The sequence below is a fragment of the Ostrinia nubilalis genome, chromosome 5 (genome assembly GCF_963855985.1).
Source record: "Ostrinia nubilalis chromosome 5, ilOstNubi1.1, whole genome shotgun sequence".
Classification (NCBI taxonomy): Eukaryota; Metazoa; Arthropoda; class Insecta; order Lepidoptera; family Crambidae; genus Ostrinia; species Ostrinia nubilalis.
The window spans coordinates 17,865,737-17,891,433 of NC_087092.1; the positions used below are offsets into that span (position 1 = coordinate 17,865,737).

Here is a 25,697-nt window from a genome sequence, read left to right on the forward strand (position 1 = left end):
ATCTGTATCCAGGTCGATAGGCTTCCCCCATTTTTCTTCAAGTTTCTTCCACTGCTCGTTGTACGATAGCATCGATTCCGCGTCGAAAAAGTAGGCACCGCTCATTTTAATGTAATATCGATAACTGGACGTTAACCGCGCAAAAATCGGGTCGGGACTGCGAGCAATGTGCAAGCGCACGGTCGTGTCGTTAGTAAACTGTTTAATTTGCGATTTTTTATTGTGCTACCTTCATTAGATTAGTTATTCGAATAGTAGCTTTTTGTTTTGCAAAATATTAACACTAATGATATCGTTATGAATTGGTAGATTAATTTTTAACGCACATTAAATTGTTTAATAATTATACTTTAAACTTTTTTGCTGATTTCAAGTTTTTCAATGAGTTTTAGAGATAAGTTTGTGTTGTTTCGTTGATAAAAGCATTTTGCGATTACATTTAAAAACTGCTTGATGAATGAATTAGATTTGAAACTGTCTAACTCACTACTGTGGAACTTGACTGGTTATTAAAAAAATATACCACATATTGAGAGTGATTTTACGCCGTGTCTCGAAATTGGTTCAAATTATCCTAAAATGTATACAGATTTAGTAAAACACAACCGCGACGAAAATAAATGTATAAAACTTTCTAGAAAGAACAAAGTAAACAATAACTTACCTCCTCCTGTTTCATCTAGTAAGTAATTCTGAGGGGCATCACTCATAATTATATTAATACTAGCTGTTGCCCGCGGCTTCACCCGCGTGAAATTCAGTTTGTCACAGATCGTCGTAAATTATAGCCTATATATTATTCTGAGTTTCATCAAAATTCGTTCAGTAGTTTTTGCGCGAAAGAGTAACAAACATCCAGACATCCAAACTTTCGCATTTATAATATTAGTAGGATAGTAGGAAGGATATTATGGTTTTTTAATCCCAACTAATATTATAAATGCGAAAGTAACTCTGTCTGTCTGTCTGTCTGTCTGTCTGTTACGCTTTCCCGCTTAAACCTCGCAACCGATTTTGATGAAATTTGGCATAGAGATAGTTTGAGTCCCGGGAAAGAACATAGGATAGTTTTTATCCCGGTTTTTGAAACAGGGACGCGCGCGATAAAGTTTTTCTGTGACAGACAAAATTCCACGCGGGCGAAGCCGCGGGCGGAAAGCTAGTGGTTTATAAATGACAGATACTCCTTACATGTAGTGTCGCTTAGCAAAAAATAAAAACAAAATCACCATACGCTTTTGACTATTTATGCAGTGGATAATGTTATAAGAGTGTATTTAAATAATTTTAATTCATTTTTTTTGTACAGAAGAAAAACAGTAATAATAATAAATACTTACAGAAGTGGTCAGGTCACATAGTAAAAAATAAGTCTGTTACAGTAGGCAACTGTAAAATGATCTTGATCTTGCATGCAATAGTCTTTCAAAATGTGTATTCATGGACATGTCATCATGTAAATAGATACTGGTGGAGCACATGTCCTCGATGACTATAAAAGAAGAAAACATCTGTCTTCTTCAATAATACACACGAAATAAACATTTTTAATTTTCACATGGGATGTAATAGGATAAGATGTATTTAATAATACACTTACAATTGTCATTGCTGAAAACAGGCATAAATAAATGCATCCAGCACTATATCTGTACAATATATTTTTTGCGAGCAACTTTGCAGTTATGTGATATACAAATTTGACAGCAATTCTTGGACTCAGTCCGTCCGTAGCAGTCCGTGGCGCAGCAATAAAACGCCACGCTGTCAAAGTGCTAACAATACAATCTTATCACTACAAAACTGCTCAGTGAGCAGTGAGCAGTTTGTAGTGTCTGAGCAGTGCTCAGTCACAATAGACAGTTTGACACCATACCCCAATAATTCGAAACCACAACTTTTTTAAAAAGATCCTTCGTTCTGGACTTAAAAACTTAACTGATTTTAAATTACCTGTAAATTACGATTTTTGATCGCCTTGTAATTGAAAAAAGTAGTTTAATTGAGTTGACAAAATAGTGACGTCACTTGCTTGTAGTGCGATACAAAATCTATGGGAGAGTTTCGTTTTGACAGTTTTAAAAAGTACGTCAATTGATTGGTGGTGTCAACATGTCTATTACTTATATATAGCCCACTCATCTGTCAGCCTGGTCCAACATATCAGCCGCCGCCGTGGCGAGGTGCCGTGCGCTGGGCCGCATGGATGCCATGGTTTCTGTGCAGCAGTAGAAGATAGCTAGAGCGTGCGCGTACGCCTGCTCCGATATGTTGCCCGGGACGTGCGGACGCGTGCCTAGAGGAAGGACTTAGGATGAGTTCAGAAGGATAATGGATGCATGAATGTCCGTAACAATATTTGCAGCATTAATAATAATTTTATTTTGAAACTAGCTTTCCGCCCGCGGCTTCGCCCGCGTGGAATTTTGTCTGTCACAGAAAAACTTTATCGCGCGCGTCCCTGTTTCAAAAACCGGGATAAAAACTATCCTATGTTCTTTCCCGGGACTCAAACTATCTCTATGCCAAATTTCATCAAAATCGGTTGCGAGGTTTAAGCGGGAAAGCGTAACAGACAGACAGACAGACAGACAGACAGACAGACAGAGTTACTTTCGCATTTATAATATTAGTTGGGATGTAGAACTATTGAAGGCCGTTCCTAGCTTGGACTGGTGTCTGCAAAGACAACTAAAGTTATAGGTTCAAGTAAAGTTGGAAAAAGTAATTTTTTACAATGATACATAAATAGAGCACTGTGAAAAGCTATTGAACTCAGTATTAATGAGCATATTTACATCATCATCATCATCATCATTTAGGACATCCACTGCTGAATATAGGCCTCTCCAATGATTTCCACATCACCTGGTAGTGACTTGCATCCAGCACGTTCCTGGATATACATATAACATATTTATTTATTTATTTTATAGAAACCAACAGCGATACATTGAAAATGTTAGTTATAAGATTTAAACTGATAGTATAGCCAATGAAAGGTTTCCCTTTTTATAAAAGTACATTGTTGGGAAAAAATATGAATAAAGGATGTTAAAAATAACAAAAACTCACAAAGAAGCAATAAACATATTTAATTAATTAACAAGATTGCAATTATTGCCCACTCACCATATCTCTCAGAGAAGTAATCTTCTTCCATGCTGGCATCCGTGTCATTAAGCTCCACGACACTAGCGTCCATGGACTCGTCCTGCTGCGTGTGCGGAGGCATCAGCGCCATCATCTCCCACAGCGTGAGCCCGAGCGGCCAGATGTCTGTTTTTGTGGTGATCTGCCCACCGTGGATCACTTCTGGGGCACTCCATGCTTCAGTGCCTGGAATAATATAACAATATCTTTTAATGAACCAAAAAGTCCTATTAGAATTACCTAATCAAATTAATAACCTAGAAATAACATCCACTGTAAGTACTTGTGTAATTTAAAGCAATAAATTATTACTAGCTTTCCGCCCGCGGCTTCGCCCGCGTGGAATTTTGTGTCACAGAAAAACTTTATCGCGCGCGTCCTGGCGTACCGGGATAAAAACTATCCTATGTCCTTTCCCGGGACTCAAACTATCTCTATACCAAATTTCAACAAAATCGGTTCAGTGGTTTAAGCGTGAAAGTGAGACAGACACGACAGACAGAGTTACTTTCGCATTTATAATATTAGTATAGAAGTATAGACTTGTGTATTCTTTTGTATCTATAGTTCTTACTATTATTGATTCATACCACAGATCAAAAACTAAAGGTTGATGTGACAAGGGGGTGGGGCTTTTTGATTACTTTGTGTGTGTGAATTTCTAATGCGACACTGAGTTTCGAACTCAGTGCATTAGTTGGCATCATTCTAGATCTCTATTGTTCATACAAAGAAAAAATATTTTTGAAAAATAGTATTATAACATACCAAAGTAAACTGCCTTCTTCCCAGCTTTCTTCTTGTCAAAGACACCGTTTTCGTCAAGTGGCAGGGTGACTCCGAAGTCGCACAGTTTGCAGATTACAAAGTCACCATTCACAAGAATGTTGTACGACTTCATGTCTCCGTGCAAAATCTGCATCTTCGTGTGGAGGTAGTCAAGTGCCTCTGAAATGTCTAGAGCCACCTGAAAATCATAAAAACAATTATTCAACACAGTTGAATAATCAATCTAAATAATAAATATCCTTGGACATTTTTTTACACTGCGCTTCTAGTCCCAAACTAAGCAAAGCTTGTACTATGGGTACTAGACAACAGATATTAAACGGATATAAATAATGTTAAAAAACATCATCTGGGGGCACGGTAGTGCCCCCGCCAAGTCGAGCGCGAAGCAAACACTGCCGTACCATCCTTTACTGGAACCATTTCGCCGCATTTTCAGGCCCCTATTTGAGAACCTCTGGATAAGACCAGAACGCAGAAATTTTCGTCATCTAGTAAGCTATAATCACATACTTAAAATCCAAAATTTCAAGTCTGTAGGTCATTTAGTTCCGAAGTTAAGCGAAAGCAAAGTTTCGCATTTATGACACTCACTCACTGATGATCATCAAAATAGAACTAGTACTTCCCATAAACTCAGAGAGCTGAAATTTGGTACAGAGTTAGGGTTTAATGGCCACATAAAGGGAAAACTATAAAAACTAGGAAAATCGAAGATCTGGAGTAACACCACATTCATAATCAATACTACTAGCGCCACACTGGCACCGTGGTGTTCGCCTGTACCGCTTACCGCTAGATGGCGCTAGCACTTTGAGCGTCGATTTTCTGCACCGCGGTGTCCAGATTTTTTTTTCCTTTTCTAGACCCCCCCGTCGATTAAGTTGAACGTTGTGTAATTTGAATTTGGTTGATTTCGTTTATTATATCGTGAGGTTCGCTAAGGTTAAGTTATTATTAAAACAATTCTGATTCGTTGTCCATTTTAAAGGTCGCTATGTTTAATATCGTAAAAAAATGTCGATAATATTAAAGGACGACGTCGTTAAATAATTATGCCACATTCTACAAAAAGAAGTGAAATCCCACCAAAAACATTCTGTAAAAAACTAGCCAAGTCTCAATGGAGCTGCTTGTTTATCTCTAAAAAGTAATGAAATCTAGACAAAGTCGTGCCAAGTCTATGGTTCTTTACTGCGATTTCTTTATTATTATAGTTAATGTTGTGTGACTTGGCCGTTGAACAATCTTTATTAAGATAATCAATAAATCATGCATAAGTATTATTGAAATACGCAGCTTTATTAAGCCTACAATTGACTGGTTTTCCAAGTGGCAATATTCCATCGTCAATGGGTAGCGGTTCTGGCAACAGATTGGTGCAATGGTGTCATGGAGCACCTGGTTTTGTACCCTTCAACGGCCAAGTCACACAACATTAACTATAATAATAAAGAAATCGCAGTAAAGAACCATAGACTTGGCACGACTTTGTCTAGATTTCATTACTTTTTAGAGATAAACAAGCAGCTCCATTGAGACTTGGCTAGTTTTTTACAGAATGTTTTTGGTGGGATAATATTATACTGGAGGAAGGATTGTAATTCTAAGACGCACCTTTAAAATTTGTTTAGGAGCGAACGGCTCTCCGTCATTTTCCACTCTTTTCTCAATCATGTCTCCCAGAGACAGGTCACAGGCCTCCATGCCCAAATACAGGATCTTATTGTTACTGAACGCTCGGAACCCAACTATGTTCGGGTGGGACATCTTCTGTAAAAGGTCCGCCTCCACTTTCAAGCGCTCAGAGTACACTTTGCAGGGTTTTACTCGCTTGTTCAACATTTTTAGAGCCCATGGAGACCGCATTTGACCAGCTCTAGGCGATCTTACTAGTTGCATTACATTCACGCCTGAAATTATGTATTATTGATTATTTCAACAGTCACTTGATATTTAAATATATCTAGCGTATAGACTAGTTAATTTTAGACGTACCTGTGCCATATCCAAGTCTGTTTAGAAAGGGAGAAGGAGGAATGGTAACAACTTCTGACTCCACTGTCTTCTTCTTAATCGGCGTCACAAATTCTGTCATGGTTGGTTTAAATATGTTCTTGTTTATGTGTAATACACTAATTTAAACTTTATATAAATTAGAGTGTTTTGCAAGATATTAATTTCAACAAAAATGTTTGTTTTGTTTTTCACTCCCACCCAACGGACGAATTTTAAAACTTTTTTGGCATTAGCCGGAAAGCGACGCCATCTTTTTTTGTCGTCGGTTGGATTAAGGCTTTGGCTGTGTGTGGTTTGCACATTACCCAATAAATAAAAAATAATAAGGAGATTCAAAATGATGTAAAATGAGTTTCTGTATTAATTTCTGATAGATGCGAGCGACACTTGGCTGAGACCTCACGCGAAAATTGTAGTTCGAATTTAAAATGTTGCAACATTATTTTCAATTGAAACTTATCTGAATGTTTGTTTTTATAGTTGGTTGGATATCAACCATGAAGCTAAAGATAAAAATGGAGGGCAAAGTTGGAACAAAAACTTGAGTCAAATACCTCATCAACAGCCCTTTACAGTCCACTGCTGGACTATGAGCCTCCTCCACTATAGTGGAGGGTTTTGCCATAATCTCCACGCTAGGCAGGCGGGTTGGAGATCGCAGTTTAAAAGACTGATGTTTTTCAGAGAGCGCTGCTGCCCATTCTCTGTTTGATGTGTAGTCCCTAAGTCGCCTCTTACGACACCCGCGGGAAGAGTAGGGGTTGGTGACAAATGTATTCTACTCTGCCGTCACCACACGGCTTGTCAAATACCTACTTATATCTATCTCGCTCTCTGCGGCCCTACCTCTCTTTTTAGTGTGAACTGTAGTATTGCTATCTTCTGATTTAAATCTCCTTGTAAATTCTTCGAAATAGCCAATTCACTAACCAAATCAGAAGTTAAACAAATAAATAATTAATATTTGAAACTAAGATTACCTAGTTAAATAAAAAATCACAAAATTGTCGGCCATTTAGGCTTAATGTGTTGGCGAATCAGGGAATTACAATCCCAATTCCTGGGTAATCGGTACCATGTGGCAACATCGGCCCAATCCGGCCCATCATGGCGGTTGTTTACTATTTTGTTTATTAAGCAGTTAATTTCGTTTGAGATTGTTTACAGGAAATAATCATTGTTTTATGACAAGAATTGGTGCAAAATTTTGTAGTGCGTGGTTGCGGTATGTCCTGGAAGTGACATAAGATTCCACGCGTAAGTGTTTATTTCGTGATTTCCGACATTGGATCATTGTAAACATTTTTCACATTTTTACAGTAATTTCTTCCTAAAACGTTTTACCAGTAATTACACTTATAATTTTTAATGATACCTATGTCAAGAAATAAAGATTTTACATTGGTTTCATTGAATTTGAGCAATTTTATATTTTTTGTTTATTTAGAAAGAGCGAGTCTGCCCACAGAGAGCGAGATAGTGATACTTAGTTTGTGCTTCAAGTAGGTATTCGGAGTGTGGCCTCCATTTTTATCTGTAGCTTCATGATATCAACTAACAATAATTTAATCTAGTCTGCGACTGGGTTACGTCGAATTTTGATCGTCCTTCAGCCCGTTTTCTTTCGAGTTCGTTGGCAAAAAAGAATTGTTAAGACTGGCAACATAGTTATTTAATCTACGGCCTAATTTGCGGCGCGGGAATTTAAACAAGGTGGGTACACCAACGCGGCAAAGTTCGAAATGGGATTCAGAGATGCACTTTTACTAAAATGGCTTTGGGATATAATATTAGTTTTTGTAAGCTTTTTGCGATATCTAATAGAAAAATAACTTTGTAACCTTCTCCATAATGAGCCTGTTGGTTTATTTTACATGTAATACCTAACTTAGATAATAATATTTGAAATACGATATTTAGGGAAATTAATTTGTGACATCTGACTAGTTAAGTACTGACAGTGGATAATTAATGAAGAAATCTAGCCATAAGCCCAAGGATCGGTTGTTGAGACATTTCCGCGGCGAGCCCGCCAATGACGCGTGCGCACGCCAAATATGTGGCGTAATGTTGAAAGATATTATACGTGCGATCACGCACAATAAATTAGCAGACAGACTACTTATTTATTATTAATTTAGAATACATTAATCAAATAAACCTGTTTGTTGGATATTGATTCAAACGCTATACACAGCTATACTTTTATTCAAAAATATTATAAGATGAAAAAAGTACGTTTGCAAGTAGTTTTAGAGTTAGTTAAATAACAGCTTCTTTATAACACCTTCAATAAAGCTCCGAAAACAAATCTGTAAAACAATATTTTTCGAGCTGGTCTGGTGAAGTCACAAAAAACCTTTGGGAAATGGGAGGATCTGCTGCACGTTTTCACAACTCATAACAAGTAAATAAATTAGGTATATTATATAAATAAAAAAAACTTTTATTGCTTAGTGGTGTCAAATTACTTAGGCTGAGTTGCACCACCTAACTTTGACCGTAACTTTGACGATGACCGGTGATTTTTGTATGGAAATTGACAGATTTTTGACGTTTGTCAAAGTTAAAATTAGATCAGTAAGATGGTGCAACTCAGCCTAAGAAACATCCAACAGACAAAAAATAGCCTCGAAATTTAAAGTTACTACTCTTCTGTAATGTAGAAAAACACCGTTCGTCTGACTAATGTAGTGCGGATGTAAGTTTATTTATTATTGCTTGTTCAAGTAATTTCCTTAGGGATGTCTCATTTAGGCACACGCACAGCGCAATAATTTAGTTTAAGTACTCGTACCTATTAAATCAATCACCCTGTTGAAATTGAAACCATTGAAAAATATGCAATACTAGCTTTCCGCCCGCGGCTTCGCCCGCGTGGAATTTTGTCTGTCACAGAAAAACTTTATCGCGCGCGTCCCTGTTTCAAAAACCGGGATAAAAACTATCCTATGTTCTTTCCCGGGACTCAAACTATCTCTATGCCAAATTTCATCAAAATCGGTTGCGAGGTTTAAGCGGGAAAGCGTAACAGACAGACAGACAGACAGACAGACAGAGTTACTTTCGCATTTATAATATTAGTTGGGATAGTTGGGATAAGTGTTACGTATATATCTACAAACAAATGCGAAAGTTTGTGATGAATGTTTGTTACTCGACGTAAAAACAACTGAAAAACCCAGCCGGACCGAGGGTTCCGTACAAACTTGTAGGTATTTTTTTGTTAAAAACAAGATTATTAGTAATTTGTTATTAGGTAGGTACACAAACTAATAGTCCCGTTGGTCCCTCGTACTAAGCTAAATATGCTTGTATCACGAGTCAGCTAGTTACCTAGATCAGGAAAATTTAGAGGCTTTAATCATAAAAAATCTTTATTTTTAGAGTCCGTAAAGAAATTAAAAGACACTGCCCATCGTAATTGTGACGACTTATTTTAGACAATGCCCAAATAGATGTAGGCCTATTTGGGCATTGTCTGTTTTAATTTTTTTATCCGAACTGTGACTGTTGGTATAATAATATTGCATTGAGTCTATGCTGGTGGAACTCACGCACGATTAACAGCAGTTGATCGTGCTTGCTCAGACACGAAATCTTCGTTCGATTCTAAAAATAAGCAATTTATCAGAATACTGCCACAATAATCGCAGTGAAGAGATAGATGGTAGATAGGAACGTATTGGGGATGAAATAAATTAAATACTTCTTATGACGCAAATCACCAATCAGAGAAACTATACCTTTCATTGATATCGTTTGTTACCGATGCGTCTTATGAAGTCTCGTTACTCCACGAACACGCATCAATCTGCATTCGTTTGAATATCGATCGATGTTACACTATCATTACGCGCGGGCGCATAGCGGAATCTGAAAAAGGTGCATGCATACATTATGGATACCTATGTCTTAATTCAAGCAATCATACTGTCACAAAATTACTGAATTAGCGGTTAAACCGTGTGTGAAAATGGAAAACCAAGGCTGAGGAACTAGGGTGCTGGAGTTAATAGGTGAAGAGCAAATGTCCTTAGTTCTCTAATCGGTTGGTCAATGGAAGGAAGCTCGGTGCGCGCGCGTCAGTGACTTCGCGGAGCGCGCGAGTAACGGCCGCGCCAGTGTCGCACACTGCCGCAAGATGTCGCCGTGCAACACTTACAGGTGAGTTGCGCAGGAGTGGCGCCCAACGCTGTTTATGGGGTGCTATTTTGTGGTGTGCGGTTTTAGATTAAATTGTGTAATGTTATGGTGTGATTTACTAACTTTAAAAAATTATAGGCAGGGCTCCGTTTTTAGTTTTAACTGATACCTGAAACCCTTGCAATTTGACATGTTAGTTTAATGTTAAATGTAGCGAATTATTTAGGTTAATGTTAAATTACGAGTAATTACGTATGTACTACAAAATTAATTACACATAACTACCTAGATTTGGTATTGTGAATGTGTATAATTTATGGAATTACAATAAAATATTTAGTAGGTAATTAATAAAAATAAACCACCGGGTGCTGTACAAATATTTTAATAAGTTTTTAAATCTCTGGATTAATTTTTGAGTTCATGGTTGATTTGAAAATAAAGTAAAATTGCTTTTTAAAAGCCTACTTGCATATTAAAAGAGTTTTATGAGTTTTGAGTGTCTAGATATTTTTAATTAATAATCATGGAGAGCAAAGGTAACATTCAAAGGTTTTACATCTATATTCATCAGTGAAAAATTGGGTTTATTTTCTGTTGCATAAATTCTGACTAACTAAGTATTCGATAATTAAATCAATGACATATTATCGCAGATATTTACAATAATTTTACGCTGTAATCCAGGTAGGTGAATTTAAGTAAAGCTATCTAAACGTAAGTAGTTGTACAAAGTTACAAAAAGTTGCTAATGATTCGTAATCCGAGTCCAACGTGCCACTTAATTACATACGTATTGATCGGATTTATCGCGTTTTTTCTTTACGGACAGTTTTCTAGTTTCCTTCGGTTCTCGTTAATTGCCGAGTCGTCGGACCCGTCGGTTACGATGCGACTGCGCGCAGCCAGCGCGGCAACGCACGACAAGGATGTCGCAGTAGTGCTTCTGATATACTTCTTTTGTTATTTACATTGATAGGATGTCGACTGTATGATGTTCACCTATTAGTCCAGTCAATGAAAAGCAAATATCAAGTTTCATCTGAAAGTCGAAAACCATTCCCTAAATGGTATTCCGTGGCCTTGAAAGAAATCAAGTTCAACTGTCTAGCAGAAAAAAATAACGAATGTAAATATTTACTGTCTCTTCTTCTTTTGATATTCACTTGAAGAAAAACACTAGTTATTAACTTAGCGACTAGAGTCGGTTCTCAAACTAAATTAAAAAATAAACAACTTGAAAAAATCTAACTGCCTAGGCGGGACCACTAGGTTCATTAAACAATAAAATATCCTTCAAAATGCTTCTAGAAGACGCTAAAGTCCACTTGATTAAGTTATGTGGAAGACAGATAATATGATTGAAAGTTATACAAATGTATTTTTTATTTTTTTTTAATATTACTTACATGTAACATTAATAAATTAATTATTTTCTCTACATTTCTTTCGTCTCTTATTTTTATTTGATGTAGAGATTCTAGAGATGCACTAAGCAGGCAACCCTTTTTTTGTTTTGATTAAAACAAGAACGAAGAAGTAAGTAATAAAAACCGCAACACGATTGTTTTAGTTCGCGTGAAATGTCCAGACGCCATCTTTCGGTTCATTATGTCAACATGTGCGCACACGCATGCGTAAACGCTCGTTTTCATTAAAACAGTTCAGGTTTCAAAGAAAATATTTATTTATTCGCATTTATTGAGGACAAATCAAATTTATCCAATTACCTAATGATCGAGAAATCTATTTAAAGATGGAAATCGGTTGTTATTTTATACGCGTCAGTGCAAAATATAGACAGTTAATTGAAAGTAATAATAAATAAGAATATTAATACAGAGATCTCTACTACTAATAATTCATAACTACTTACCCACTGAAACACTAGGCATCCAACATTCCTAGCGATTCATCATTCACGTCGCGTAATAGAATTTAATTAATTAACTTTAGTTAGTTACTTTCAATTTTTGATTTAAATGGTAATAATGTTCAAATACGTCTAAAACTCTAGATCAGTCTTCCGCAATGGTCATGGGCCAGTTAGTGCGCTCGGAAAAATAAGTTGGCTTTTAAAGTTAAATACACAACACAACGAAGAAAAAAGCCAACAGCCTAAAAACACGAGCGCACAAGCTAATAGGTAGGTATAATAATATTGTTTCGTTAGCCACTCGATAAACTATTATGTAATAATGTATTTTTCATGTAACTATGATGTAGGTACCTCCAAAATTTTCCGATTTCCTAGATGAACCTTGGACAGAAAAAATTGCGGGACACTGCTCTAGATGTTGCATGTAAGGTAGAGACGGTTGCACATCCACTCGATTGTGATTGACATCTTATTATGTACTTTTTTACCTAAGATTCCTAAATTGAGCTGTCTATCTCCAGTATAATATTGTCTATATTACTGTTACAATCCGCTTCAATTGATGCATGTTAGACGCGGCTCAGATCCGACCCCAGAAGCAAAGACCTCAAGATAATGGATTGCATGTGCTAACTGCAATGTCAAGCTTACTGCGAGTATTATAATCCAATTTACTTTACGATAGTCTTCCGTCTTCCTATCAATAAACATTCTTTTATAGCTTCTCACAAATCATAAAGTACTTACAAATTGTTAAATTCAATTAACATTTGTGTAAAATTCAAAATAATATTTTACTTAAAAAGTTGCTCTTCTGGAGCTCTACCATTGGTGAAAATTCAAATTCTTAGTTGGATATTTAAATTTCAGAGTCTAATAATAATCGCATCGGCTGGCTGCTCTATTACACCGCACTCGCTAGTTGCGATGCCCTGTCAAAGTTGATTGAGGCTAACAACATATTCGAAAACAAATAAAACAGCCTATTTATTATTGTCTTATAAGTCGGCACTAATCTAATTGGAAAAAGAATTGTATTGTAAACAGAGGCACGCCAGGGCTCATCAATAACACCGACCACCGGATTGCGTCAAACTTGCGAAATGCTTATAATTAGAACAAAATGGAAATATTGGAAATGCGTGAATTTCACGCTTGGGCAGCGCGCGCGCAGAGAATGCGATTGAGTGAATAATTAATATTATTATACTATAATATTGTATTTTACTACTCGGAGGACGATATAGGCTAAACAAGTGATATTATTTGACACCTCTTTCATAATACTTATCTCGAGATTATGGGCTCTACCCTAGAAAAGATAATGTGTAGTAGAATGAACATTGAACATGAACTGAGTCTCATTTACCCTAACTGGCTGCCTGTGGGTCTAGTCAAAACGCACTTTAAAATCGCAAACCCATCGCAAACCAGTCGCAAACAAACAAACAAATCGCAAAAGAGGTCGATAACAAAAAAGGCTTAGTCAAACGGCAAAAAATCGAATCGCAAAGCCCTACCTATCGATAATCGAAAGACTGGATTGAAATTTCCCATACAAAGGCTTAGCCAACATGCATTTATGACTCAATCAAAATCGAATCGAATCGCAACACCCGCCATTTTCATTGCGATTACTTAAACCCCGGTGATAAGCTTCGATTATATCGAAAACCAATAGGGTGAGTTGCACCACCTAACTTTGACCGTAACTATGACGTTAACCGGTGTTTTTTGTATGGAGTTTGACAGACTTTAGACGTTTGTCAAAGTTAAACTAAGATGGTGCAACCCACCCTAAGGCTGTTTTGACAAATCCGTATCGCGATGTCGTTTTGACAGCTAGTTTGACAGCGAAGCATAGACGTAAACAGAGAGCAGAAAGAAGGAAGAAACTAATTTAAAAAAAAAAAGCTAGAAAAAGTAAAAACAATCGCAAAGTCATAGACATTTTTTAACTTTTATTCGATTTTGAATGAACTTTTATATCGCCGCGTCGTTGGTGGTTCAATGTGCATTTTGGCTGCCATTTTCCGATCGAATCGAATCACTGGTGACGCGGCGACTGACATTAGTGAAAACTTCACATTGGTTTGCGATGGCATTTTGACTAGACCCACTGGTCATTTGACAAAAGTTTTTTTTTTTTTTTTAATGGCAACCAAACCTCTCTGGGAGGTTTATTTCTGCCAATGTCGAGTGAAAATTGACATAGTTATCAATAGAACGTGGGTGTTTCAGTTCTATTGATTTTCCATGGATTCCGTGGAGTTAAGTATGCCCGTAAGCAGGTTTCAAGACGCCACCGGGTCCAAAGCGACACTCGATGCGCGCTCAAATTCGAAGTATTTCAATGTTTTTTATAATTTATCACTTCACTGCACTTTAGAACACAAAATAACACCAAATTTGTACACTTAAGTCCAATAAATAATAAATTGAAACCATTAAAACAGATCGACCATGCTTCCCGTTCAACTACCCTCCACGGAATCTCGACAAAAGTTCATATTGCAACAACTAGAGGCAAAATCCTAGTGTCAGATTTCATGGGCCACTTTCTGTCTGACATGGTAACCTTGACAAATATTATGTTACCTTTACAGATCATTCATATTTGGGTGTTAAACTTTCTGCCGGTTTCAACTTGCCTAATTTAAATAAGTAGACTAGGTAATTGAAATGGATTCATTTCCATTAAAAATCTGTAATGAACTTTGAACTGCAACTGTCGTGCCCTGCGTGCACAAACAACAGCACGCAGGAAGATTAAATGAATGCTACTGACAATGCCACTTTTGTAGCGGAGTTTTCGGCTGACACTGTTTAAGTTTGTTGTCGATACGACAAGAAGAAGAAGAAAAACTGAAAGACAGCAGGTACCTGGACACCTGTATGTACAGTCACGGAATGAAAAGGTTCGTCAGTTTTCAAATTGATTCCTTCAACGAATCGCGAGCACATATTACCTTTTGAAACTATGTTACAGAATAATCTAGAGTTAGAGAAAATAATCTTTAACTGTTCGTCAGCAAAGTTCAAAATTATTCAGATCAAAGTTGTTTGACGATTTATCTTGTCAAGAAGATTATTATGATTGATAAACTAATACCTTCTTGTTGATTCAACCTGCCATTATTATTTCTAATAAATAAAAAAAACTATTGTCAATTGGTCAATGTCATCATTGCATTGCACTGATGGGATAGAAAAATAAACAAGCAAAACCTTATTCGTTAGCAAACGTCATATTTATTTAAATGTTAGCAGCACTGTTTCTTGCACTGTTATGTTGGCAGGTTTGACTCTTACAGTACCTAGTGCAAGCGAAAACCGACACTAAGGTGACGAACCTTTTCATTCCGCGACTGTACATATTACCAGTTAAAATAAGACAACAGGAAATCCTTAATGTTGTAAAATAAAATTAATCTATCGATAAACTTGACGAATCTGTGACTCTATCAGTGAAAGAAGAACGGTCACGCCCCATACAAAAAAACCCAGACCCGACAGAAACGAGACATACATCAGTTTTTTTGTCATGTCTTAATTAGTTAAATTATATATTTTTTATATTCGAAATCTATGTATAACACCAAAATATTACCCTTTGTTTTTGTTCAGGCGTTATACAAAAACTAATACAAAATGCCTATTTATCACCAAAATTCGTAAATGTATGTACCTAAATGTCTATTACAGCTGCTATGGAATGTATCTAGGTGACCTGGAGATACAGCCGGATTATACAGGGTGGTTATACATATGGAACGATAAGTGATCTCACTCGATTATTTCTAAACAATAGATACAAGATATCGAAAAACTAGTTACTGATTTTGAAAGTGCTTCACGAGCTCTTTCAAATGGTACCAATAATACAGATTATGGAAGCTGGTAACATTGAATTTTTGGATTTTGTAACTTCTCCTTTCCACCCTGTATAATCCGGCTGTATCTCCAGGTCACCTAGATACATTCCATAGCAGCTGTAATAGACATTTAGGTACATACATTTACCATACATATTTTGGTGATAAATAGGCATTTTGTATTAGTTTTTGTATAACGCCTGAACAAAAACAAAGGGTAATATTTTGGTGTTATACATAGATTTCGAATATAAAAAATATATAATTTAACTAATTAAGACATGACAAAAAAAATGAGGTATGTCTTGTTTCTGTCGGGCCTGGGTCACAGATGACCGTTCTTCTTTGTATCAGTTTTTATCGCGCTAATTAAAAAACCTTTCACAATATCATTTCAATACTAAAAGCAATCCAATAATTAAAATCAGAGGAGTGAACTGTCCACTTTTCGCTTAGCCAATCAATACGCAAACAACTCCATGTTTCGGATGGCCAGTCGCACGCGCAGTCGCGCATGTGACGTAACGCGCGCAATTATTGTCAAGCGCGTGTCATCTGGTTTCTTCACGAGGCGCTGATTCGAAACCACACTCTAGTAGATCATTCTCGAAACTTCGCAGTAGTATGTGAAAATCCCGAGAAATTAGGTTGTCCGACACGGAAAATATTTTTCTATAGCGGATACGTAAGGCGTCATTGTTTTTTGCCAGTCAGCAGCCAGCACAATGAAAGAAGACATACCTACGAGTAATTTATTGTATTCTTCTTTATCATTTGGGCTGCAACAGCTAAGGTCACAGACTCACAGTCATGGTTTCAGACCTTGATTGTCACCTTAGCTATTGCTATTGGCCAAAGTACTTATGGCTTAGGCTTAGATAAAGACTTGTGAAAAGTGAGTTCACCTGGAATCTCAGACACAACAGATTCCAACACACAAGCATTTTTTTTTCGGGAAAATCCTTAAAGCTTATTTTATTCAATTAAATAAACCCTGAAACTAATTAAATATCTTAACAGAAGAAAATGTAGAGTTCGCTCTATGAAATGTCTTGCTTAGTAGGTACTTATTTATTTTTAAGTTGATTAACTTAATTGCCTCATGCCGCTCAAGACAACGTTTTATTTGTCATTGTTTATGAAATTCGACAGTTAGCCTCACAAAAAGACCTTTAGCCGATTATGGCAATTGAAAAACTACAAAACGCCGGTAATCAGTTATTATCTAACAGACATTGACCCGGATCCCCTCACGCCAAACAATGATCGGCTCCCAGCCTGATATATCTGGCATGAGGAACATTCGGCGGTGGGAATCGAAGCCGTGACCCCCGCGAGGCGCTAGCAAACAAACACGTATTGTCTTATTTTTACACTATTCTACAATGCTTTAGGCGGCCATTATGTAAGCAAACAGCGAGCTACGTAACCCGTGGAACAATGTCCAGGCCGCTTCATTGCGGATTGTATCATAGCAAAGCAATTGATAAAACAAACACGATTGCAATTTGATTTCAATTGTAACTTTGTGAAGGGTTTGATGCAGTAAAACATTGTAATTTAGTACCTACCAATATTCATAAACATCGTGTCTACCACTCGTTACGCTGCCAACATTCAAGTTTATTTTCTTTATTTCATTTTAATTAAAAGAAACAAAATATTTTTTATTTGAGTTTAAGGTTACTACTTCTGAATGTAGTAGGTACGAGTAGATTTAATGAAGTCTAATTATATTGAAAACTACTCGAACATACCTATTTGCATATTAGATGGTATTGTTACCCGAAACGGACAAAACGTTTTACAGCACGAGGATGCAGTGCATCCTGTTGTAATTGGAGACCTGGCCAGCTGGGGATGTAATTAATCAGATTAATATCCTCGATTAACCGTAGGTTTCCACTTTTCCCGAATAACCGATATCCGACACGCCACGGTTTCTGCGAAGACCGAACTCTGCGTGTTCGCTTTGGCGGGAAGTCGTAATGTGTTCAATAAAACAAACCTGAGCCCCGATTACGGTAACTTTTAACGTCTACAATCCAGACGCGTTTCTGATTCTGCAATACGATTGGTCAAAACAGCTGACGTACGCTGTTGAACGACCAATCGTATCGCAGAATCGAGAAGCGTGTCTGGATTGTTGACGTTAAAAATTACCGTAATCGGGGCTCAGGGAATATGTTCCATTAGCAGTTTAACAGTACATTATTATTCTGTGGTTTAACGAACATATATTTTTCAAGTTATTTGTAGCAATAAAAGTCAGTTTAATTTTGAAATAAACGATCAGAGAAGTGATAATGAAGGTTTTACTATGAGTAATTGTTAATTGGTCGTTAACCACACATATTTTTACAAATTTGGGGGCGTCCATAAATTACGTGAGACAATTTTGGCTATTTTTCAACCCCCCCGCCCCCCTTGGTGAGATTTGGTGAGATTTTGCCTGACCCCCTCCCCCACCCCCGAATCTCACGTGATATTTAAAAAAATCCGAAATTTTATAGTTTTGGAGTAATATAACTGAGAATCATTTTTTTTTGTGTGCTTTAACGTAGTTGCTAACGAGTGCATCAAAAATATCTATAAAGTTAAGATTTTAGTTCTTGAAAGTATCTGCTAGGGACGCTCATCATACATTTAATGTATGCCGATTGTGTAAAGTCGCACTAAGCCCACTGATTACGAATAGATCCAGAAAAACACGTGTAGTGACAGCGGTTAGTACTAGGGTCACATTGTTTTTTACAGAAGTACCTAGTCTAATTGTTCCTTTCTACAAAATCACTAATAATCTATCAAAATCGATTTTGATAAAAAAATAACTTGTTTTATAATTTTCGTAATTTCGTCATTTATTCTGCAATTTAGTATTCACACATGCAGACGGAAGCATTTTTAGTTTTATTTGTTTAGACTGTATAGAATAAAATGACATTATCATCATACAAATATCATTTTTTAGTCCTGACAAGGTTTCGATATGTCTGGCTGTCTGTCTGTCTGTCCAAGGTTTTGCTTGGAAACTATTGGCACTAGGGAGCTGTAATTTTGTAGAGGTATGTATATTAATCACGCCGACAAAACGGTAGAATAAAATTTTGAAAAAAAAAATTTTTTTTAGGGTAGCTCCCCTACATGTAAAGTGGGGATGATTTTATTTTCGTCTTCTACCCCATCGTGTGGGTATCGTTGGATAGATCTTTTAAAATGGCTTTGGGGTTTCTAAGACCATTTTTCGATTTAGGGATCCGTTTGCAAAATGTTAAAGTTTAAAGTGCCAATTTTTGTCCGAGTAGGGCGTTCCCCCCCACTAAAAACTAAACTGTTGGCTTGATAAATCTGGAAAAATTCAAGATTATAGCTTTTTATGAACTTTCAAGAAAAACTATAGCGGTTAAGATAGATCAGTTAGTTCAAGAGTAATAGTCGTTTTACTCATGTATTATAAAATTTCATACCTAATAAAAATTCCTTAGAAGAAAATATTAAAAGTGACTTTAGATGAAGTAATTGCTTACTTCTGAAATATATTGTGATAACGACGGACAACTAAGGAACCCTACACTGCGCGTGGCATGACACGCACTTGGCCAATTTTTTTACTTAAGATTTAACCCAGTTTTCTGGCAAACTCTATTTCTCTATTTCTTGTGGAAAAAAATACGTGATATTTCCCGAGACCCCCCCTCTCCCCCACGTGAGATTTGGTGAGGTTTTTGTTGCCCCCTCCCCCCCCTAAAAGCCTCACGTAATTTATGGACGCCCCCTTTCCAAATATTACCCAATAAATGTTTTGAAAATACGCGATGGTCCATTTCCTCTGACGATTTTCAGTTTGCACTACAAGGATATCGAAATAAAAAAAATGTTATGATTGAATTCGATAAAGTTTGAAACCTTCGCAATTACTTTTCAATCCGCTAATTACATGGTACTTAATGATATCAGCTTTGGCAGCGTGTATCCTTTGCCCAATAAAATACGCTGTTTATAACAGTATTTGTTAATCAAGTTACTCTAGCTAATTCATTATGAGGAGACCCGTGCCTTGTGCTAATATTAGAAGATATTTATATCTCTTTTATTTATAAACCAATTAAGAAATTATGATAATGACTTCTAATTAGAGAAGAACTTTCAAAACAAATAAATAATGATTGCTAAAGTAGTCATGTAATATCTGGCAATTAAATAATAAGCTGCAAAATTAGAAGCAAATTACGGAACTAGCGGAGGTCAAGTATGTCCAATGCCATCATTTGACATCGTCAGGTGCCTACCTAATTCGACCTGCCATTATCAACGTAGCAATTATTTTCTAACTAAAAATCTGCAATTATGAGAAAAACTTATAGCTGATGATAAGTCAACACTAACACTATGGTCAATAAATTAGTGTTTAGACATAATTCAAAGGGACAAAGTTTATGTGCCAATAATTTATGATTGATTATGCTTAGGTACGAAACACAGGCTATTGAAAATCTAATTATTGAGTGTTATTGATAACAGCGCGAAAAAAGGTCCAAAATCTGTTTGCTAGATATCATCGGTTCTTAAGGGTAAGTTACTTTCAAGTTAAAGTAATAGATGGAAAAACAACAAAGTTTTTAGAATGTTACAGAAAATTTTTAATTGTAGTCGATAATATCGAAGATAGATACCTACGTGATTAATAAACCTTTGACAATAAAGAAAAACATTAGACGAAAGAATGTAACAATGGCGCCTGTCATAGTTTAATAAACAGCCGAGAACTGTGATAAAACTTATATAATAACAGAGGGGGCCGCAACAGTGCGTGATGTTTGATAACAACCATTGTCCGCCGCCGGCTGACGAGGGCGCCGGTAAAAAACACCAGAAACTTATTATATGTTATAAGTAGTTTCCAGTGACACGAGGTCTCATTTTCTTTCTGGCAGTAGGAGATGATGCTTATCCAGTAGATTATACGTTGATCTCAAATAATGCATGCGTTTTTAGAATTTAAGTAAGTTTTGTTAATGGTTATTTCAGTTTATTATTGTTGTTGAGATCCTTGACTATTGTTTTCTTATTTATCTTTTTTCCCATTGGATGTCGGTATTGCCGTTATTTGGATGTTTTTCAATTTACTAACAATTCTGTATTGTTGTTGCAGGTCATTCGCGATTTACTTGTTAATCGTCATACTAATACCTGAATCACCGGTGAGTGCCTTCACAATCCGTAGAGCGAGAACTACTACGTTAAAGTCCGTGGATTTGGATCTCGCAGCAGAAGGAAGTGCCTTATTGGAGGTGAAAAGCGAATCGTCAAAGTTGAACAATGAAAGGGAGTACATTAAATACGGCACTAGAAAATCTTCCATCAGAAACTCGGCTAATATTTTAGGACCAGACAATAAGTTTGCTTCAGCTGGTAAGAGAGTTGCGATACAAACTACCACGCCGAAACTGCCGAACGAGAGTGATGACGTCACAAAGCAATCTGATCACACAACGATACGAAAAAACACAGAAACGACTACACAACATGCTATTGGTAAAGCAGATACATTTAAAGCCAGAGCAGAGTCTATTGCCAATGCCTCAAATAAAAGGAACAGTTCCATTCCAGTTGAATCAACTTCACAAAGTTTAAAAATCCAAACTCAAGTAACAAATGATGACAGTGATTATTATTCAACAAGTACTGAATGTTCGGAGGCAGACAGCTCTGGTACAGACGACACACACATAACAACTACTGGATTTATAACGACAGATAACCCGACAGAAGAAACAACTACACTTGTCACAAAACCTCAAGACGACTCAATCAGCTCGGACACAACAAAAGAAGAAATTATAATTTATCAAATCATTAAAAAAAGTACTACACCGCAAACTAAATTTGAAACTGACACCACAAAATTGGATGAAGTTGAGAAAGACACCACTGCAACGGATTCTACAGCACAGACAGAAGCCATGGTTGGAGCATTTTCTAATTCACCAACTAACGATCCTTCGTGGAAGAAATATACCACTATTGAAAGAAAACGTATAATCCCGACTCCAGAAACTGAGGGTGTAACCACTGAGGCTGAAGAATTGGAGAAAGCCGAATCTGTTTCATCAAGAATAACGTTAGAAAACGCCGTAAGCGGTTATCCAACAACACAAGGACTTAACTCAAATACGAGGACCACCGCCTTAGAAACAGAAGGTTTGAAATGGTCTTCCACATCGCAAGTTTTTAATAATATACCTGAAACGGGAACTGAGTCGTTACCCTCGACTCGTCCCTTAGGCTCAGAAATCAAAAATGAACAGAATCTTCGTGGTTCTCTGGCTTCGAGAAGAGCTGGCTATTTAGATTTGTCCGCAAGACAAGACACTGATGAAGCGACCACCACGGAACAATATGAAGATGTTAAACTAAATGAAACAGAACTACTTGGGTCTATGTTCGAGATAGACACACAAGATAATGATGGACCTGAATTAAAGAATTCTACTATAGTAGAATCGCAGAGTCAGTTGGTAAGTTATTACAGTACCTACTATGTCATAAGATACTTTAAGACAACTTTATCAGCTTATTAAAGTAACAGTTCTCAAGTTTTACAATAACTTTGCATTATACTTAGATTTTGCATAAAATTAACCCATCTGATTTAATGGCTAGTTTCTTACATTGATTTGTTATTTTACAGGCCGATGATGCAATAAAAGAAGAATTAATGAAAGAAGCCGTACTAAGCGACCACGAGGAGAATTCTAAAAGATACAGCAAAGAACAACAAGATATCAACAAAGTAAAGCCTCTCGAAAACAATGCAGACGACTCTCTCAGTGTTAAACCAATCAGTCTCGGAAAAAACGCTCTTTACACCTCAAGGTCGAACTACAAACCCATGAAGAAAATAGAAGTGCAGCCGTCGAAACCTTACATAAGACACCCCGATGACAACAGCTGGAGAAATGAAAGCCTTAGTTACCTGGGTATCGTGTTTAAAGCTAAAAACGCATCTAAACCATTCACTCAAGTACTGAAGAACAAAACAGAGGCTGAGCTGAATAACTGGTCTGAAAAGGAAAATAAAAATGAAGTACCAGATTTGAGAGAGAGGCTTGAAAAAATAGCAGAAGTAAGAAAGTCTAAAAAGAAGAAGTTAAATCAATTCGGTGATATGGTTTATAGTGACTACGAAGAAAACTCGGGTGAAACCTCCAGTACTCCGAAACAGGACGCGGTTCCTGTACCAGTGATGGACATAGAGGGGCCACTTTTCTTTAAGAGTTTTCCAACGACGCCTTCAGTAAGAAAAGAAGTTGCAACACAACCCACGATTACACCCGGCGTGTACATGTACAAGGAGGAGACAGTCACTACCACTAAAAAACCAAAGAAGATGAATAAATTCGCCGAATACTATGACACCACCGACGAGTACGATGCCGATTACCTCAGCCTATCCAAAATAGACTTGAAGAAGTTTACTACGCATCTGTTCGGCAAGGACAAGGTCACAACTCCTGCCACGATGCCCACGATGTTTACCAAACCGATGAAAACTATGCTGCCGGACAGGAGGCCCACTGTGCAGTACTTCCCACCGCGCGAGAAGCCGCGCAGCGAGCCCCAGAAGGTCAACATAAACGATTATGACAGCGATTTCCAGAAAAAAGTGAACATGTTCGCGTACAGCGAGCCACCGAAGAGCTCCCCCGTGTCCCCCTTCACGCCGCCGCCCGCCTCCATGGAGTATAAGACCACGCAACGCCTCAAGGAGACCAGCGCAATACCGGGCAAGATGCGTCAATTCAAACCCGGCAATTTGGCGAAGACAGTTTACGATACGAGTCCGCCACGCGTAGTCGACCACAATAATAGATACCCGGCGAACAATGACGAAACGTTCAACCGAGCGTCGTATGTCATCAGGCACTTCAAGGACCTGATCGACGAGGCCGTGAAGGACGACTACGACAAGAGCGCGGAGTTCATGCAGCCCTACACGGAGGCTCCGCTCGTAGGCGTCACCGCGGCTAAGGAGAGGGATCCGACGCGGGTGCGCCTCGACGACGATTATGATTACGACCCCAACTTCCGCAAGGACATACTGAGCAGGTTCGTGGACAACTTCAACCAGAACAGCGAGCGGTTCAAGGTGGATTTCCCGATCTTGTATAACAACAGCGTCGTGCACATGAAGGCGGATGAGAACGGGAGGGTGGTGGCGTCGTCGACTGCCTTCCTGAAGCGACAATACGGCGGGGCGCCTGCACCTTTGCCCGGTAGACCCTGCTGCGACATGAAGGTGGAGCTGTCGCCGGCCTACGAGCTGCACTACTACGTGCCTGAACAGGAGGAGAAGGAAGAGGCCGAAAAGCCCGCCACGATGCCCTTCAGCTATAGATTATGAAACCGACGCGCCCCATTAGCTTACGATTAAGGTTTTGTAGCTGTAGATTGCCATAAAAACTTCAGTGGCCGGATAGAGAGCGACGGATACAACTTTTTCACCGGGTATATTATCCAGTTGTGTTGAGTTTTCGTATTGTAGCAATTAATGTGTGCCTTATAAGTTATGAAAACTAATTAGTGCTAGTTAGATACTTTTAAAGTTAACTTAATTAGGAACCTAAATATAGGCTACACCTAAGTTTAATTACCTACTACTTAGGCGCCTGTTAATAACCGATGCTTGCGATTGGGCTTTTAAGTTGGATTTTGGAGGCATGAGTAAACATTTAATTTTGAGCTGTAAATGCAAGTTTCGATTATTAATACGAGCTGGAGATCTTGAGTAAACTTTGGATTGTCAGACGAGTCAGGTCCTTTATTTGGATGTTTCAGTGCTTGATAATCATAGTAATACCACAGGTAACACGGAATACCTAAATTGCTTCAGCGTTCTGTTGATATTTTTCGTCTATTACTATGCTTATTAAATACGAAGCTCCTAGCAGTAAGCTAAAAATTGATTTCACTTGTACTGTAAACTACTTTTACTGTGCATTGTTGGTCACATTCAATGTTTCGTTAACAATTGTAACAGACAAATAACTAGGCATTGGTACCTGCTTTTGACAGTATGTGTAGACTGAATTTATTATGTATAATTACATTGCCAAAGATGCACTGACTAAGATATTTAAGCCAAGATAATGTTGTAAATAGTATTTCTATCTTTTTGGTCAGTGTTGGCGACTGCACTCGTTCGTAACACTAACGAGTACTATATTTATTAAAGTAGTACTTAAAAATTTAAAATATTGAATCATAACGTTGGTAAATGAATGCGGCTTGAAGTTATGTATTAGATTACTTGTCGTATTTGATAACAGGTATTATGTGTTAAGGTTGTTACCTGTAATTCTAGTGACCGTGTTGTGAGCAAGTGATAATAAACTTTCATGTTCGTAAGTAGTACATTACCTACGTATTGTTGCATTTTTATTGTCTACGAGACTATGGCAACGAGTATCTGGTCCAATCATATCAATTAATTCGCTTGATTGGCTTTTTTCACACACTGATTAAATTAACCATTAATAAATTGCTAGAAATCAATAATGGATTCGTTAAGTGTTAGAATTGCACCTATTTATTTTATGGAGTCAGCGAATTGGAACGAAGTAAACGAATTGATTCCCAAGTAAATACAATCAAATAATATAATATTAGCAAGACAGGTATAGACACTTAGATATTTAATAAGATTTAGTAAACTTACCACAATGGCGACCGGATTCCGTGCGGCGACACCCTGTCGCGTCGCTGGTGCCAGCGCCTCGCTTCGTTGCGGGTAGATCAATCCGACGACAGGGATCATTGACAATGGCGAGCTTGAA

General features: G+C 37.4%; 2 protein-coding genes across 2 annotated transcripts; one reads left to right on the forward strand and one right to left on the reverse strand.

Annotated features, from left to right (window-relative positions):
* Positions 1 to 1,633: 1,633 nt before the first annotated feature.
* On the reverse strand, positions 1,634 to 6,212 carry LOC135072312 (lymphokine-activated killer T-cell-originated protein kinase homolog). Its single transcript, XM_063966243.1, has 5 exons — positions 5,941 to 6,212; positions 5,560 to 5,855; positions 3,922 to 4,120; positions 3,133 to 3,339; positions 1,634 to 2,296 (listed from the first exon to the last, which is right to left on the reverse strand). Exons 1-5 carry the CDS (start codon positions 6,038 to 6,040, stop codon positions 2,139 to 2,141), a joined length of 960 nt encoding a protein of 319 aa, XP_063822313.1. The 5' UTR covers positions 6,041 to 6,212; the 3' UTR covers positions 1,634 to 2,138.
* Positions 6,213 to 10,063: 3,851 nt separating this feature from the next.
* LOC135072071 (uncharacterized) lies at positions 10,064 to 25,288 on the forward strand. Its single transcript, XM_063966014.1, has 3 exons — positions 10,064 to 10,128; positions 21,014 to 22,379; positions 22,553 to 25,288. The coding sequence occupies exons 1-3, from the start codon at positions 10,106 to 10,108 to the stop codon at positions 24,263 to 24,265; spliced, it is 3,102 nt and encodes a 1,033-aa protein (XP_063822084.1). The 5' UTR covers positions 10,064 to 10,105; the 3' UTR covers positions 24,266 to 25,288.
* The last annotated feature ends 409 nt before the right edge of the window (positions 25,289 to 25,697 follow it).

What these genes read in the sequence shown, in the direction of transcription:
- LOC135072312 (XM_063966243.1), bottom strand. Translation starts at nt 6,040, where the DNA reads ATGACAGAATTTGTGACGCCGATTAAGAAGAAGACAGTGGAGTCAGAA. An exon ending in CAGACTTGGATATGGCACAG is followed by an intron (nt 5,856 to 5,940) that starts GTACGTCTAAAA and finishes ACATAATTTCAG; the next exon opens with GCGTGAATGTAATGCAACTA. An exon ending in TTACTTCTCTGAGAGATATG is followed by an intron (nt 2,297 to 3,132) that starts GTGAGTGGGCAA and finishes TCCTTCCTCTAG; the next exon opens with GCACGCGTCCGCACGTCCCG.
- LOC135072071 (XM_063966014.1), top strand. Translation starts at nt 10,106, where the DNA reads ATGTCGCCGTGCAACACTTACAG. An exon ending in TCGCCGTGCAACACTTACAG is followed by an intron (nt 10,129 to 21,013) that starts GTGAGTTGCGCA and finishes TTGTTGTTGCAG; the next exon opens with GTCATTCGCGATTTACTTGT. An exon ending in TAGAATCGCAGAGTCAGTTG is followed by an intron (nt 22,380 to 22,552) that starts GTAAGTTATTAC and finishes GTTATTTTACAG; the next exon opens with GCCGATGATGCAATAAAAGA.